The sequence below is a fragment of the Monodon monoceros genome, unplaced genomic scaffold (assembly GCF_005190385.1).
Source record: "Monodon monoceros isolate NGI ecotype Baffin Bay Population unplaced genomic scaffold, NGI_Narwhal_1 Super_Scaffold_20, whole genome shotgun sequence".
Taxonomy (NCBI): Eukaryota; Metazoa; Chordata; class Mammalia; order Artiodactyla; family Monodontidae; genus Monodon; species Monodon monoceros.
This window is the reverse complement of record NW_021703777.1, coordinates 74,973,142-74,990,256: the sequence shown is the minus strand read 5'-3', so window position 1 is coordinate 74,990,256 and position 17,115 is coordinate 74,973,142. Positions and strand designations below refer to the sequence as shown.

The following is a 17,115-nucleotide window of genomic DNA, read 5'->3' as shown; positions in this document are numbered from 1 at the left end:
TCGTCTGCACTCACATTCCCATAAAAAGAATCCAGGTGATTTACCTATCTTTTCAACCTTTTCTTCTTCCACGTCTTGCTCAGCTTCTGTTGTACAACGATAGCCTTTCTTCTTAAGCAGGTGGCAGATGAGGACGCCGAAGAGACCCATGATGAAGAACACAGGGACAAGCACGTACGCAATGTATTCTGGGTGTCCATTTCCATTGTTCGTGGGCGAGGGCGTCGTCTCAGTTCTGGAGTGTAACGGGCGGCTGCCATCATTGTCTGAGGAAGAAACATGCACAGCTGCATCAGACGTCTACTGGGGACAAGAAAACTCTGACAACCTTGGGAAATGTTCCTGTTAAATGTCAGTCTGCTTCCAAAACCACGGGCCACGCAGAGACTGACAGGTCTGGCAGGACAGGCACACAGGCTTGTGCTGAAACAGTCTTGAGTTCCCATCCTGTCCCTGCTACTCAGCACCTGGGTCACACCCCGGGTAATTTTTTTTTAATCCTCTCCAAACCAGCCTCTGCTTCTTCCTCTAAAAGGGTACCTACACAGCGTGGAGTGAATGTACAGAGTTTCAGTGAAGGGTCCACACAGAGCAAACACACCATCACTAGGTGGTTTCACAGCAGACTACTTAGTGGTTAAGAGCACAGACTCAGGAGACGTGTGGTCACATCCTGGCTCTACCACTTAGCAGCTGTGTGACGCTGGATGATGACTTAATCTCCATGCCTTGGTTTCTTGTAAAATAGGCACACTAATGGTAGCTACCCACCCTTCTAGGCTTGTTATGAAGATTAAATAAATTAATACATGTAAAACATCCAGAACCATTTCTACAACATAGTAAATGTTCAGCTTGGCTCAACTACATGCCAGGCACCATTCCAGGCATCTGGGACATACCACTGAGCAAAACAAAGATCCCTGTCCTCATGGAGTGTATGTCCCAGAAAGATTTAGTAAACTGACAGATCTAGTGTATGAAAAAAGAGAGAAAAATCCACGACGGCATCAAGTTTTGGCCCAGGGATACAAACATAAAAATGGAAGCACATGCATTTGTTTGTTTGTTTACTAACCCAAATTAGCATTTATGGCATGACCATTATGTGAAAAGCACCAGCTGGAAGCTGGAGAGAGAGTGGAAAATAACACAGCATGACCAACGCCATCTTGAAGCTTGTAGGGTAGTATCGGAAAGAGGCACTAAACAAGTGAACACCTGGGCAGGCATGAGAGATTGGGAGAAAGGCCAAGGAAGGTATGCATGGGGCGTTAAAAGAAACGGTAATGGTGGGGACCTATTTTATGACTTCAAAAATGGGGCAGCTGGGAAGGGGGTCATCTTTGGGACAGAAGGAGACATTTGCTTTTGGACAAGTCAAAATGCCACACGGACTTAAGCCAGAGGCAGCCGGATATCTGGGCCCAAGAGCATGCTACGTAGGCTCCCAAGAAGTTCCCATATATGGGGAACTGAGTCACATCTATGAAGGAGTGAGAGGGAAAAACAGTGAGCCCGGCTCGTACAATCATAAGATACGGCCAGTTAAGATAACAGAGAAAGAGCCGACTGTGTGGAAAATCAACAAAATACCAGTTCACACACATAAAATGAGAAGGAAGTTATCAGACAAAGGAGAAGGGACTTCCCTGGTGGCACAGTGGGTAAGACTCCACGCTCCCAATGCAGGGGACCCAGGTTCAATCCCTGGTCAGGGAACTAGATCCCACATGCATGCCACAACTAAGGAGCCTGCCTGCCGCAACTAAGACCCAGCACAACCCAATAAATAAATAAATAAATATTTTTTTAAAAAACAAAAACAAAAGAGTGGGTCAGGTAGGATGTGCACTAAAGAAAAATGTGGGATTTCACTGAAGTGAAGTCTCATTATTTGGGATACTCAGATTCTGAAGTAATAAAATAAGCTTTTCTACATCATGGAGATTCACACATATTGCTTGAGAAACCCAGAAACCGGAAAGCTAGATGCATTTAACTATAAACTCTCTCAAGAGTATTTTGATGAAAAAAAAAAACCAGAAAATACCCCTGTGTTGTAATGATTACATGGGGACAGAGACTAGGTGTAAAGTGACCACATTTCTTTACTGCAGCAAATAGTATCAAACAGAAGCCACAGGACAAAAGGCTCTCTCTCTTTCGCATGGAACTATCCATTATCTTTGAACATGAAAGGAAATTGCTGGTTTCTCAGGTTTGTAAAAGGTTGCATTCATTATTTTATCATGCAACCTCTAGAATTTGGCATAATCTATATATTTTTTCTGATTTCTCTTCCAAGAATCAATATAATTAATAAATGAATGAATAAATAAATAAGAGAAGACACATACACACACACACTTCCCTAAACATATGCAAATATATCATCTAAATTAGGGTTTAACCTCAAGACTTACTTTCAGTAAAAACCAGAATATTCAACTCCTTTTATAATTCTAAGTGTGTTATTTATTAATTCCTTTTTAAAAACACATATGCCATGCAACAGGAATAGGTAAAGCAGACAACATGCTAAGACTGAAAGAGTTTTACTCAGAATTGTGGTCTGTTTCAATCTGGAGGTGATAATAAATTCTCTTTGGGAAGCAGTAGAAACAGAGATGAAAGCAGAGGGGCTCTAAATTGGAGCCAAACAGCTCCTCCTGAATCAGGTGGTTGAGAATGTGTGTTCATCATTAATTTGACATCTAGCAAACCCTTGCAAATACTATGTATTTACAGTTTGTGATTTACAAACATATTAGCAGTCATTTAATTTCATAATTATTGCACCATGGAAAAAACTGAAGAAGATATGAATCTAAATTAGTGAAACATGAATTACAGAGATGCACTGTAGTTAAAAAAAGGTCAGGGCTTCCCTGATGGCGCAGTGGTTGAGAGTCCAACTGCCGATGCAGGGGACACGAGTTCATGCCCCGGTCCGGGAAGATCCCACATGCCGCGGAGCAGCTAGGCCCGTGAGCCATGGCTGCTGGGCCTGCGCGTCCGGAGCCTGTGCTCCGCAACGGGAGAGGCCACAACAGTGAGAGGCCCGCGTACAGCAAAAAAAAAAAAAAATGTCAGACTGCCTGGCATAAATAACAGCTTGGCCAATTACTAGGCATGTCACCTTGGGCAAGTTTTTTAACTGCTAGGTGCTCAGTTTCCTCATCTGTAAAACAGAATCAAAATGATTGTACCTTTCTATGATGACTATGATGACCAAAATTGTGCCTCCAAGTTCTACAAGCTCTAGATGCTAGGTTAATATAAAGGCACGTGATTTGATAAGGATGATTCCCAAGTTTCTGCTTGAGTAACATGGTGGACATTGGTGCCATTCATTGAGATGAGAAATACCTGAAAAAAAATCAAGTCTGCATGGTGCTGTGGGTTGAATTTTGCCTCACCCCCAATTCATATGTTGAAGTCCTAACCCCAAGTGACTATATTAGGACATAGGGTCTTTACAAAGGTATAAAATGAAGTCATTAGGGTGGGCCCTAATCCCATATGGCTGCTGTCCTTTAAAAAAAGGGAAATTTGGAGATAGACAAGCACAAAGTAAAAACACCATGTGAAGGTAAAGGCAGAGGTCAGGATGATGCTTTATAGAAGCCAAGGAACATCAAAAATTGCCAGCAAACCGCCAGAATCTAGAAGAGAAGCACTGAACAGATTCTTTCTCACAGCCCTCAGGAGAAGAAACCCTGCTGACCCTGATCTTGGACTTCTAGCCTACAGAACAGTGAGTCAATAAATCTCTCCTTTTTAAGTCACCCAGTTTGTGGTACTTTGTTTCAGGGGCCCTAGCTCATATACTTGCATGGAGAAGACAATAGCACATGTTCAGTTTTGAACATGTAGTGGTAAAGGTAAGCACGGAGACATCCAGGTGGAAATATCCATTGAGCAACTGGATCTACTCCATGAGGACCTGAGGAAGAGAAGCCAGGGTTCTACCTTAGAACAGAGAAGAAGTTTCCAGGAGGAATCAGCAGTCAGCTAGGTCAGATGCTTCAAGAAGGAGGAGCTAAAATAGGAAGGAAACATAAAATGGTACATCCACCATGGAAAACAGTATAGAGCGTCCTCAGAAAAACTAAAAATAGAACTACCAAATGATGCAGGAATTCCATTTCTGGGTATCTATCCAAAAGGAATGAAATCAGGATCTTGAAGAGATAGCTGCGCTCCCATGTTCTCCGCAGCGTTATTTACAATAGCCAAGACTTGGGAACAACATAAATGTTCGCTGATGGTTCAGAGGATAAAGAAATGTGACATATACATATAATCGAATCCCATTCAGCTTTCAAAAAGGAGGAAATCCTGCCGTAAAGGACAACAAAGATGGACCTGGAAGACATTATGCCAGGTGAAATGAGCCAGTCACAGAAAGACAAATACGACATGATTCCAATTACATGAGGCATCTAAAGTAGTCAAGTTCATAGAAAGAGAGTAGAATGGTGGTTGCCAGGAGCCAGCTTTGGCGGGGGCCGGGGGGGGGGGGGTAGTTGCTATTCAACGGAGATAAAGTTTCAGTTATGCAAGATGAATAAGTTCCAGATATTTGCTGTACAGCATTGTGCCCTCGGTTAACAATACCGTATTGTGCACTTAAAAATTTGTTAAGAGGGTAATTCTCATGTTAAGTGTTCTTATCACAATTAAAAAAAAATAAAGAGAGAAACACCCTAAGAAGAATCTTTAGAAAGATTATTGAGAAAAACTCAGACAAACTGGGCCACATAGAAGTTTCAAAGAACACACGGAAAGCCTTTAGTTGCTGAATCAGGAAGTAACTTGAAATTTTTTTAACTTTCCCCTTGTTGCACTTTGCTCCCTTTCTGTTTCCCCATAGTTTCTTGAAGTAACTTAAAATCCTAAAATAATCTTTAAAATCCTAAAATACATACATACATCATACATAAAGTGAAAAAATAAATAAAATAGGAAGGAAAAAACGGTTGGCAGGAGATCTTTGTGGCCTTGGAGGGACCAGTTTTTCATAGACCAGAAGGTGAGGCTAGATTCCCTGCGTTGAAGAGCAGAAACAGCTCAGTTTGCTCTTTCTAGAAGCCCACTATGGGCATTACGGGTAAGGGAGTTCACTTTCAGCATGAAGGGAAGAAATTTTTATTTGGAGTTTTGAATTTTTTTAAAGTGGCTGAAACCAAAGTGTTTATTTACATGCAGAAGCCAAGGAGCAAAAAGGAGACGGATTAAAAACTTGAATAGGAAAAAAGATACTTCGTCCTGAGGCAGGGTGTCCATGAGTTTGTTCTTTACGTGGATGGAGGGAAGGTGAGCGAACAGATGCCTGAAGATGAGAGATGGCATCTCTTGAGAACTAGAGGGGCCAGGGCAGAAGAGGGGCTGACGGAGACAGTGAGGCTTAGTGGAGAAACAGAAGGAATGTGAGAGGCCAGTGAAAGGACTGCAAGGCCATTTGGGGCACAGCTGACATGTGCACCCCAAACCTGTAACTGGGTTAACTCATGCAGGGTGGGCCACCGAGCAGGAAAGAGAATAGGAGACCCAAGGGACTCAGACACGAGGGATCAGGGTCAGAATGGAAAGTAGGCTGAACCAGAGGCAGGAAGGGGATGGTTTCAGGTGGGAGTGTTCCAGAAGTGATGGAAATCTGGCTCAGACTAATTTGTTATACCTCTGTAACTACTAACAATAAGCAACACCACATTTATGGAGCATTTGCAATCCAGCAGTGAGCCAAGCACTGAATCTTCACAACAAACTTATGACATAGTTACTGGTATTCTCCCCACATCACGGATGTGGAAAGGAAGCACAGAAAGGTCAAGGAGCCTTCCCAAGGTCACAGAGCTACTACCTGTCAGTGGCTGGATTCAAACCAGGCAGTCTGGATCCTGCCTGCTTGGACGCTGCTTCCTCTTACCTGAGCTGAGGTCATCATTTACCAACTCTTCTGTGAAAATGCTAAATGTTGGTTTGCTCTTATACTTCACAACTTAGATTAAAGGCTCCCCACATGGCAAAACTATGGATTCCAATTAGCACAGCAGGAAGGAGGATGTTTTGAAAATGCCCACCACCAGACCTCAGAGCAGCTTACCCGATGAACAACTGCAAAACTCTATCTGTCCCCCCTCTCTGACCTCCCTTCCAACTCCCAAATCACAGCCCACCTTACGCAGACCACAACCTCGGGTCCCTCAGCCTCTTCAAAACAAGCCCATCACCTCGTCTCCAGTATCCTCTGCACACAGCAAGAGCCATAGAAACAGAGAGTTCTCAGCTCTTACTGAGAGCTGAGTGATTCCCCTCCACATTACAAGTAAAACAGGTCCAGCAAAAGCCAGCGGTTATCAAAATCCTTAGCGTTTTTCTTAGACCCAGCCAGGTTTGGTTAATTCACCGTATTTTGAAGACCCACTATGTACTGTGTTTTGCCAAGATCCCATTGAAAAAGTCACAAAAGAAGATGTTATATAAAAAACATTAAGACAGCAAGAAACTGAGGAAGAGGTATGAGGAATGGCTCGAAGTCAACCCAAAAAATCAAAAGCAGTTTTCTAGCTTGGATTCCAAGTAATACTTACATTTCCAACTGACCCCAATGGTCAGAGGAGCTGAGAAGAAATGGCGCAGAAATGGCATTCCTCAAACCCAGTGGGCATAGCTCGAGGGTTGCTAAAATACACATAATGGGGATGACGGTAATAACCTGAGACTCCAGATAAGGAGGCCCTTGTGACTTCTCCCAAGCAGCTTTGTTCCAACCAGGGCCAAGAGCATTTTGATGGTTCTGATAGCAATTCTTCCTCTCCTATCAGGAAAGGGTGTACATTCTCAGAAGCTAGGGTTTCCCAGCAGTGACCCAACAACTCTGTGATGGGAAAAGGACTTGGCTGGTAAGTAGATAACCCACTAAGCTTGGCTGGAACCTTGCTTTTAAACACACAGATACACACCCTATTTTTTTTCAGCAAACATTCAAATCACAGTACCCAAAAGTAGTCTATTTTTGATTTAGATTACCGACTAAGATAGCTAGATATGCATTTCTCTAAAGGGGTTTTCATTCCTCCAGCTTTGTCCCCAGCTACCTCTGTGATACTAAACAAGTCCCTTCACCCCTCTGCACCTTGGTTTGCTCAGCTGAAAAATTATGTGCTGGACTTCCCTGGTGGCGCAGTGGAAGAGATTCCGTGCTCCCAATGCAGGGGGCTTGGGTTTGATCCCTGGTCAGGAAACTAGATCCCTCATGCATGCTGCAACTAAGAGTTCGCATGCCGCAACTACAGAGTCCTCGAGCCACAACTAACACCCAGCTCAACCAAATAAATAAATAAATATTGAAAAAAGAAAAGAAAATTATTAACCATTTAAAAAAATATTATGTGCTAAAACCAATGTCCTTCCCGGTTCTCAAAATTCCATACTCCCCAACCTTTTCCAGCCCTATCCACATTCACTCTGGGTTGATGCTACTGGAGAGGAAAACGCAAGCCCACCCTCCCGTGTCCACAAGGCAAAACCCAAAAAACTCTGAAACAAAAATTTTATACCTCATTTCATAGCAAAACCAAATCTGACAAATTCATTGGTAGCAAAACCTGCTCTGATCTGACGTGAGGCTATTTACAACCCCTATTCCGCTGAGTCTGCTGCAAAATCATTAATATATTTGATTAGATCTCTCAAGGGGGACTTACATATTTAGAGTTTAGGCCATGGGCCCCAAGGGTTTCTGACAGTCACAACCTTATGAGGTGGGTAATATTATTTTAGAGAGAGAAGCTGGAGGTTAGGGAGGGTATGTCACTTGCCCAGGGTCACATGGTTGAAAACTGGTAAGAGCCTGGAGGAAAACCCAGGCAGATACTGTTTCAGAACAGAGCCTCTCAATCCTACTCTGGCAGAGCTAAGATCTACTAGCTCCTGAAAAACAACCCCCTTTATTAAGCTAATTGTTTAAACACGTTTTAAATCAATTATGAACACTAACGAAAGGGGAGAATGCAAAGCAAACTCCACAAAACAAAATCATCCCCAAACTGTTTCTGGTTTTAGCTGTGGGGATAACGGAAACCATAGAGCTTTTAAAATATTCCCCCAGCGCCAGTGATTGAGACACAGCATTTGCCCAAATTTTAAAAACTTAAAATGTATGAAGAGAACAAACGAGCTTATATGGAAACTGGAAAACAATGGAAGTCAGTATATAAATAAGTGCTAAGCTTTGTAGTGGAACTTCAGGCAGCTGCCAACTTCCAAATGACTCCCAGATAAGCAGCCGCTATTGTCCCACCCTCCCCAACTCCACAGCTGTGACTAGGCAGGGAGGGACACCCAGACAGGACCCACCTGCCCAGAGTCTACTCACCCATGATACAAAGTCCCTCCCAAAGTATACAGCTACTCAGTTACCTCTATCTTGTCAGATTCCTTGAAATGCTCCCCTGATGCTGGAAAACTCTTCATACTGGACAGCAAAAACCACTAGGGGAACAGATGGAGGCCCAGAAAGCTTCCCCAGCAAAACATGCATAAATCAGCAATGTCCGACTATGAACCCCTGATTTACAGATGCATTTGGCTAAGAGGTCCCTGTACCCTGGGGCTGGGGATCTGGCCAAAATGGAGAGCTCAGGGCAGCAGGAGCACCCCAGGATCCAGAGACAGGCATTAAGCATGGGAGAGGAAAACAGGGAGGAAAAAAGAGGGCGAGTACACAAAGATTTCAACATACTACCTATGCCCAAGAAAGTTCCTTCCCTCCCCCAGTACTTGGCTAAACGTGGCTTCAAATAGCTTTTGTTAGAAACTAATAGGACAAAATCCGGTTAGTAAACCTTGATTGGAGCCTGATTCCAAATTCTAAACAATAATAAAAATTTTAAAACAGTAATAAAGGATATTTTGAGGTCAACAGGAAAATGGCGTAGACAGTAGTACAAATTTATTGTTTATTTTTTTAAGCTATGATCATGGTATTACAGTTATGTTGAAGGAAGTCCTTAATCCTACAAGGTGATGGCAGAGGGATTTAGGGTGAAATGTAACACTGTCTGCAACTTGATTTCAAATAATTCAGCAAAAAAAGTAGGTAGATAGAGGTATGTGGATGGGTGGATGGGCAGATAGATAGATAGGGTGAGCAAGTGAATATGGCAAAATATTGAAACCAAGTGGTTAGTGTACAGCAGTCCACTTTACTATTCTTTCAACTCTTCTGTAATAAAAGTTCACTAAGTCCCATTTTATCATTTTTTAAATACCCTTTATGGGAGCCTGATTATTATTTTTAATGGGAAAATGCATTTCAATTTACAACCCAATTACTCAAAAAGGAATGTCTGGAGCACAACCCTTCCCTAAGCTGCAGTTCCTTTGTATAAGTACCATAGGAGTTGAGAAGGGAAGTAATTAGTGTGGATCCAGGAAGAAAAAGGACTTTATATTAGGTTTCAAAAGAAAAACTTAATTTGGCTGGACAAAAAGAGAACAAACATTCTTGACGGGCAGGAGGTTGTGGGACAAAACTGAATTACTCCTGAACCCCAGGTAGCTACCAGAACAGAGAACTGAAACTGGGGTGATGTCAATATAAAGAAATAAAGACACAAAAATTATGATGGAAACTATACATATTTACCATCTCAGGTTTCCATTTAGACTAGAAGGGGAAAACTAACTTTGCAGAGTAAGAGAAAATCCCTAGCTTTCTCCACAACTGTCTTGGATTTACCAATTCTTCAAGAGCACCAAAAGATTGAAAAAAACAGAAAAGAGCTACAGCCCCACAGCTACTCCTTGGGAAGGGATTCAGTTTAGGACACCAGTGCTTTGAGAAGTCAAGGATCTCAACTTCTGGACTCTTCCTGAATCTTCCAGAATACCTCAAACAGTGGTTTGCATTCAGATGACACAGAAGGCTTATCTGACCTGAGCTCACCCCACATGGGGCAAGGTCAGCTTGCCAGCGTCTGCACTGGGACACAGGCCAGGAAGTCACCCAGCATGCCTCTAAGACAGAAAAGGCTGAGGAGTCCCAAAGGGAGAAGAACCCCACATCACGGGGTCCTCAGAGAGGGGTATAAGCGAGGGCGATGCCCAAGGGGCTGCAGGGACCGGGAGAGCTCAGCAGTTTGGACCCCAGCTGAACCTCCCCGCCTCCTCTTTTCCTATTCTCCTACCCCTTCCTCTGCCTCTCCTCTTTCTCTTGCTATTTTCAGTGTTGTCCATTTGGGGATTTTTTTGTCTTTAGTTACTGTAGCACTGTCAGTCTCCTGGAGATGGGGTGGGTGGGTGGCTGGAGGACAGGAGTGGAGTGAGACTTTGACTGTAGACCCTTCCTCGCCTTGCAAATTGTAAATTACATCAACTCAAGAAAAATTAGAATTTTTTAAAAGACATTTGCTTGATATGACTGCAAAGCAATGGACTTCAGAAATTTAATAATCACTTCAGATTCTTTTCTAAAGGTGGTGTGTTATAAAGAATGAGTTGCTACATTAAGGTAACTGTTGGGCAGCATTTATCGAGTGTTCGCAGCGCTTCATGCACAATTCCATTTCATTTCCACATCCTAAGGTAGGTTGTCTCGTTATCCCCATGTGCAGATGAGGAAAATAAGGCCCATGGAGGTTCAACGACAAGTCCTAACATATAGTGGGACAGGATTCAAGCCAAGCCTTGAGACCCCAGAGCCCTGCACACTTATCCACATTGTTTAGCAGCGTCTGTAAGAGTGGAGATTGGTTTTCAGTTTTACCTAGTAAGTGACACATGCCTCACAGTAAACAGGTGGGTTAAACCATCACCAGCTGACCACAGAGTTGGGCTGGAGCCCAGGTCTGCATCCACCCCCTCGAATGCCCTTAAACACTAAAAAGGTGCCTCTCACCAATGACCCTATCATGTGTGATAAACATTGGAATCTGCATGCATCTTGTTAAATGTAAGAATCATCTTCATGAAAAAGTGTTAAAGTCAGCCACAGCAAGATAAATTTGTATTGACGTCATTTTTAAAAATATTCTCAGCAGCATAAAATTTCCCAATATTAATTTCTACTACAAAAAGCAAAAGATCACTCTAACGTAGAACTCTATTTTACTCCATAACTATTATGAAAGTGAAAGGAAGACTTTTTTCTATCTATTGAAAAGCATCTTGTTCACAGGTATGTTTTCACATTATGACTCACAAACTATTATACTTGGAAGCCATTCAATAGTTGTCACAAACATCATTCGTGCTAACAATGTTAGTTGCATGGCATCTAAAAATATTTCAGAAAGGAAGAAGGAAGGAAGGAAGGAAGGGAGGGAGGGAAAGAAAGAATGGAAAAGGAAAAAGAAAATCTTCAATCACATACATTATTAGCTAGAGACATCATATAAGATATAAAAGTTTCCACTCAGATGACACTTGACACTGTCATTGTCTTATCTGAAACGTCTAATCCCAAGGAAGTAGACAAGAGGGTGGATGAGATCCTCATTTTGCAAATAAATCAGTGGTCTAACATGACTTCACTGGGGAGATACAGAAATGAGCCAGGCAGAAGAACCAACACTCAAGAGCCACTGACAGCCCCCCCCACACACACTTCACTACAAGCACATCTCTCGGGCATACTGTGGTCAACGTTAGGAAACCCAATGTGGGTGACAGAACTTGCAGGAAAAGCCTGATTTAAGCCAAACACTCCTGTTTCCCCAAGTAGCAAGGAGAATGTCCTATCATTGTACCCTGAACCCCTGTCACAGTTCCTGGAACATGGTAGGAGCACCTTAAACTTTTGCCACATGCAACCTGTGAATTGTGAAAGCAGATTCCATCCTTCCAGAAGGATTCCTCGATTACTGATCAAGTGTCCACTTTCACTACAACTGGATCAGCAGTTTTGTTAAGATGCTATTTGGTGGGACAGAATGTCCAATGCACTTGTACCTTCATTTGCCAAATGCTGACAGTTTTTAAAAACTTATATAAATAAGTTCTTTTCAGAGCTGGACGAGTGATCCACCCCATAGCTTTACCCACTTGTTGGGTAGGCCCTTTCCAAAAGATGTGAATATACCAGCAAACCCCTGTATTCATCAAAATCAACAGAAGTTTCCAGTTAACAAAGATTCAAAGGAAGGCCACGAATGGCAGCATGTTCCCAAGCCCAGCTTTGGGAACTGGCCCTCCACTGGATTTTCACAGGACTCCATCATATTCCACACTGCCGCGTCCGTCAAGGAGCGAAGCTGACATACCCTCACCAAAGGCGCTGCCCTCTTTCCACAGGGATGCAATCCCTAACTGATCTGTTCCTGAACATTCCTCACAAGAGGCCAAGCAGGGACCAGGTTAGAAATTATTTAAACTACGGGAGGACGCTAACCAGCAAGTGCCAGGACAAAACCACCAAATGGGGAGAGGACAGGCCCAGATAGTCTGTTTCTGGCAGAAACTGCAAGAGGGGGGCCCAGGGAGGAGGGGGTTCCCTTACGAACCAGTGACTGCCCTGGAGCTCCACAGAGAGGGCGCTGACTCAGAGGACCAGGCCACCAGGAGCTAGGTCCCCGGTTTCTGGCTACGACCTGCGCCTGCCAGGGTGGGAGTACAGCCAAGTAATTTCTACCATGCAGAAGACAACATAAACTACCCACGTGGGAAAACTAGGTGTGGTACCGAGCCGGGTGGGCTTCAAAAGGGAAAACTGCTGGGTGACCGGCCCTACAGAGGGAGAGAGGGATTTAGTGACTGATTCTCCAGGGGTGTGTTGGGGGTTCACCATCCCACATCCAGGGCCTCTGGGAGTTCAACCACTCTACCACCAATCACTAAGAGCAGCAAACCTCTACCGAGTGCTTATTTCTGAGCTGGGCGTCTTTACTCCCGTTATCTTTTTATTATTATTTTTTTTAATCTTCAGGACTCTTAGATAGGTCCCATCTTAGAAATGGAGACATTAAAGAACAAAGTATTGAGGTCAAGGTCACTCATCTGGGGAATGGCCAGGATTTGAACCAAGGTCTGTTGCAGGCAGGGCTCAAGCTCTCAACCAAAGCTGCTCCCTAGAAAGAAAGAAGGCAAAAAGCAGAAGCTAGCTTTTTCTTGCTTCCTGCCTGTGAGACCCCAGGCAAGTCCATTAACTTCCCAGTGCCCCAGTTTCCTCATCTCTAAAATACAGATAAACAAAAAATAAATAAAAATAAATAAATAAGTAAAATACAGATAATAATAGAATGGTTTCTGAGCAGTAATGATATGAACTCGGGTTTAGCCGAGGTCCTAGCACAGAGTAAGTGCTCAATAAACATTAGCTAGCATTGCTGTGATGCTCGTTATCAGTGGTAATAAGTGTAAACACTGCTATCCTCACAAAGCTTCCAGCTCAGCTGGGAATACAAAGCCAACAGACAGGAATAGACACTGAAGCACGTGAGCCCAACTGGAGGGACAGAGTTAAATGTGGGGGACAGAGAAATACCTTAAACCCTGGAGGTGAGGGAGCAGCTGCCCAAGGCGGCACTGCGGGGGCCAGTCTGCAGCTCCCACAACGCTGACATCAGTCCAGTTTCTCTTCCTTCCAGGAACAGGAAGGGGTAACAATTAAACAGAAAACTACAAAAGTCCTAAATGCAGGGTTTTCCAATTAGTCACAGGTTAAGTCAGGCAGTGTTCCTTCTAGACAGGCACGTGGCCAGCCTCGTGCGAATATGGAAACTGGCGAGCAGAGACGGTATATGTGGAGGGCCACGGTCCTGTCCTGGGGAAGTCATGAAGTCCTCTGCCTGCCGGGAATTCTCCCCTGGGGCTGTTAGGGAGAGCAAAGGAACAGGAACTAAGATAGAAAATAAAGACCATTTCGGAAAAGGCAAACAAAGGCAAGATTAAACAGAAGTAATTAGGAAAACCCTAGATATAGAGAACCTGATTTAGGGGAATAAATGAACGTCAGTAGCCTGAAACTCAAATAAGAACTCTGAAAACCAGTAGCAAGGGTAAGACACCTAGAAAAATACTATTAATATTAGTCACGTACTGATGCATACTTTGTAATAATTACTATTCCAAGCACTTTACAGGTATGAACTTGTTCAACCTTTACAATAACCCTATGAGGTAGGCACTATTGTTTTCAACCCCATCTTACAGATAGGAAAACTACAGCACAGAGAGGTCAAGTAACTTATACCAGGTCACACAGCTAGCCAAGTAGCAGAGGTGAGATTTTAATCCGGGCAGCCTGACTCCAGAGCCCCATACTCTGTGCTCAATTGCCTGTGAGAGTTACCAGTTTTGATATTCAGTAAAGTTCCACAAAATGGGATTATCCATAGCTCATCTCTATGTTGAGGTAGTGTTTTGAGTAGAATAATCTATGAGTAATCGTTACTCATCTATTTCAATAAGAAACCTAGAATGAGAGAATGGTTTTCCCTAGTGAGTCAACTATTGGGAAGAGAAGGTGCATTTAAGTTATAGTCTCTCCACGTCAATTTATCTATTTTTTTTTTTGGCATTAAATACCTATTTCAAAAGAAAAAATCCTGCTACCATTATAAGAAACAAAATCAAAAAGCCATCTGATCTACACTCCACACTGTTGAAATTGCTGATTACTTATTGAAAATCCTAAACTTCCCTTTGTTTTAAAACAATAGAAACTATTTGTATGAAGGGATCGGATTTGCCATATCCCTTTGCCAAAATGATCGAAATTGTTAATAAAAAATGTTAAGTGAAGAAATAAACACAAAGCAGTATTTTGAGCTAACATGATCTCAGTTTTATTGAGACAAATTTTTTTTTAATTTATTTATTTGGCTGCATTGGGTCTTCGTTGCTGCACATGGGCTTTCTCTAGTTGCGGCGAGCAGGGCCTACTCTTCGTTGCGGTGCTTGGGCTTCTCATTGCAGTGGCTTCTCTTGCTTGCAGCTCTAGGTGCGAGGGCTTCAGTAGTTGTGGCTCGCAGGCTCAGTAGTTGTGGCTCATGGGCTCTAAAGTGCAGGCTCAGAAGTTGTGGCGCATGGGCTTAGTTGCTCTGCGGCATGTGGGATCTTCCCAGACCAGAGCTCGAACCCGCGTCCCCTGCATTGGCAGGCAGATTCTTAACCACCGTGCCACCAGGGAAGTCCCATCTCAGTTTTTTGAAAGAAAAAGTACCAAAATGTTTACACAAAACTACGGCACAGAGAGGTCAAGTAACTTATACCAGGTCACACAGCTAGCAAATAGCAGAGGTGAAATTTTAATCCAGGCAGCCTGGCTCCAGAGCCCCATACTCTATGCTCTATTGCCTGTTATCTCTGAGTAGTGAGATTACAAGTTATTTTTATTTTCTTTTTAGTATTTTGTATCTTTTGTTGGTGGAACTTGGGAGTATATATTTTTTTTCTTTTTTGCCTTTGAGTATTTTCTCAAATGCCTTTTTTTTTTTTAATATTTATTTATTTGGCTGCGCCAGGTCCTAGTTGCGGCACATGGGATCTTCGTCACCGTGTGCAGGATCTTCCTTATGGAATGCAGGATATCTTAGTTGCTGGCATGCTAACTCTTAGTTGTGGCATGTGAGATCTAGTTCCCTGACCAGGGATCGAACCTCGGGCTGCCTGCGTTGGGAGCACGGAGTCTTAGCCACTGGACCACCAGGGAAGTCCCTTAAATGTCTTGATGGCAGTCACGACAGTTGTTTTTTTTTCTAAACTGCAGATAGAAAGTCAATAAGAACTTAATTCCTATTAAGTTTGAACCATATGAAACTGTTGTCACTGTAGGTCAAAAACAATAGAACATTGGTAATTTCCTGTGGTTTATCCTAATAGTAATATTAATGCTGTGGAGGTAAACCAAAGCACTGAAAATCCTTTAGTGAGGAGACTACCTATAACTGCAACCCATAATACTTACGTACTAGATATTTCCACTGACTGAAGGCAGAGAAAAGGCTATGAAATCTTTGGTCTACACCTTAGGAGAGACGGGTCAATGGAAACCACAGAGTGGTGTAACTTCTACTTTATTACACTATAAAACACAATGTAAATACATAAATAATAAGGCACTGGCCTGATAACTTTTTTTCTTTCCCACTATAATTTTTTCTTAAAGGACTTTTCAGTCTTTAAATAGTAAACTACCATAATTTCAGAGAATATTACAGCCACAATGTTTTAATATTATGCATTGATATTTCACAATAAGAAAGACTTGACTGCTTCATTTTCCAACAACTAATTCTCCATCACCAACTGGGTGTCCTGCAATGCAATTCATTTCTGACACCAATTGCCTGGAGTTAGTGCAAACCCCACGTTAGACACGGGCTGCAAATGGCATCTAACCACCTAACCAGGCTAACCCACTACAAAGTCAGGGCTTCCCATCATCTCCCTCAGGTTCGACACTTTGCTATGATGGCTCAGAGAACTCAGGAAAGCGCTATACTTATTATTATCATTTTATTATAAAGGATACAACTCAGGAACAGCCAAATGGAAGAGATGCGTAGGGCAAAGAATTGGGGGTGGGGAGGGGAGGTAGCGCAGAGCTTCCATGCTCTCTCCAGACCCACCACCCTCCCAGCACATCCATGGGTTCACCAACCCAGCAGCTCCTTTAGCCTCCTTGTTTCGAGTTTGTATCGAAGTTTTAAGAAATTTCACTACATAGGCATGATTAATTAAGTCACTGGCCGTTGGTAATTAACACAATTGTCAAAACCCCACCCCTCCCTGAGTTCAGGGGATACAGCTAAAAGTTCCAACCCACTATAATCATGAAGTTGCTTCCTCTGACAACCTGCCCTCATCCTGAAGCTATCTAAGTGCCCACCAAGAGTCATTCATTAGGGTGAACTCAGGTATAGTCTAAAGGCCTCATTAAGAATAACAAAAGACACTCCTATCACTCAGAAAATTCCAAGGGTTTATGAGTTTTGTGCTAGGAACATGGGACAAAAACCAAATATATATATATACACACACACATATATATATTCACACACACACATATATATATATACACACACACATATATATAGCCTTTATTATACCACATTGACTCAAAGTCAATAGTCTTATTTATATATCAAGGTGCATCACTGAATG

At 42.8% G+C, this 17,115-nt stretch overlaps 1 protein-coding gene across 1 annotated transcript in view; it reads right to left on the bottom strand.

Moving 5' to 3' along the window:
* Positions 1 to 17,115, bottom strand: part of RELL1 (RELT like 1) — a 58,904-nt gene that overhangs the window by 30,300 nt on the left and 11,489 nt on the right. Inside the window, exon 2 of the mRNA XM_029234835.1 lies at positions 45 to 266. Coding sequence (XP_029090668.1) covers positions 45 to 266 — 222 coding nt within the window. The remainder of the gene's footprint in view (positions 1 to 44; positions 267 to 17,115) is intronic.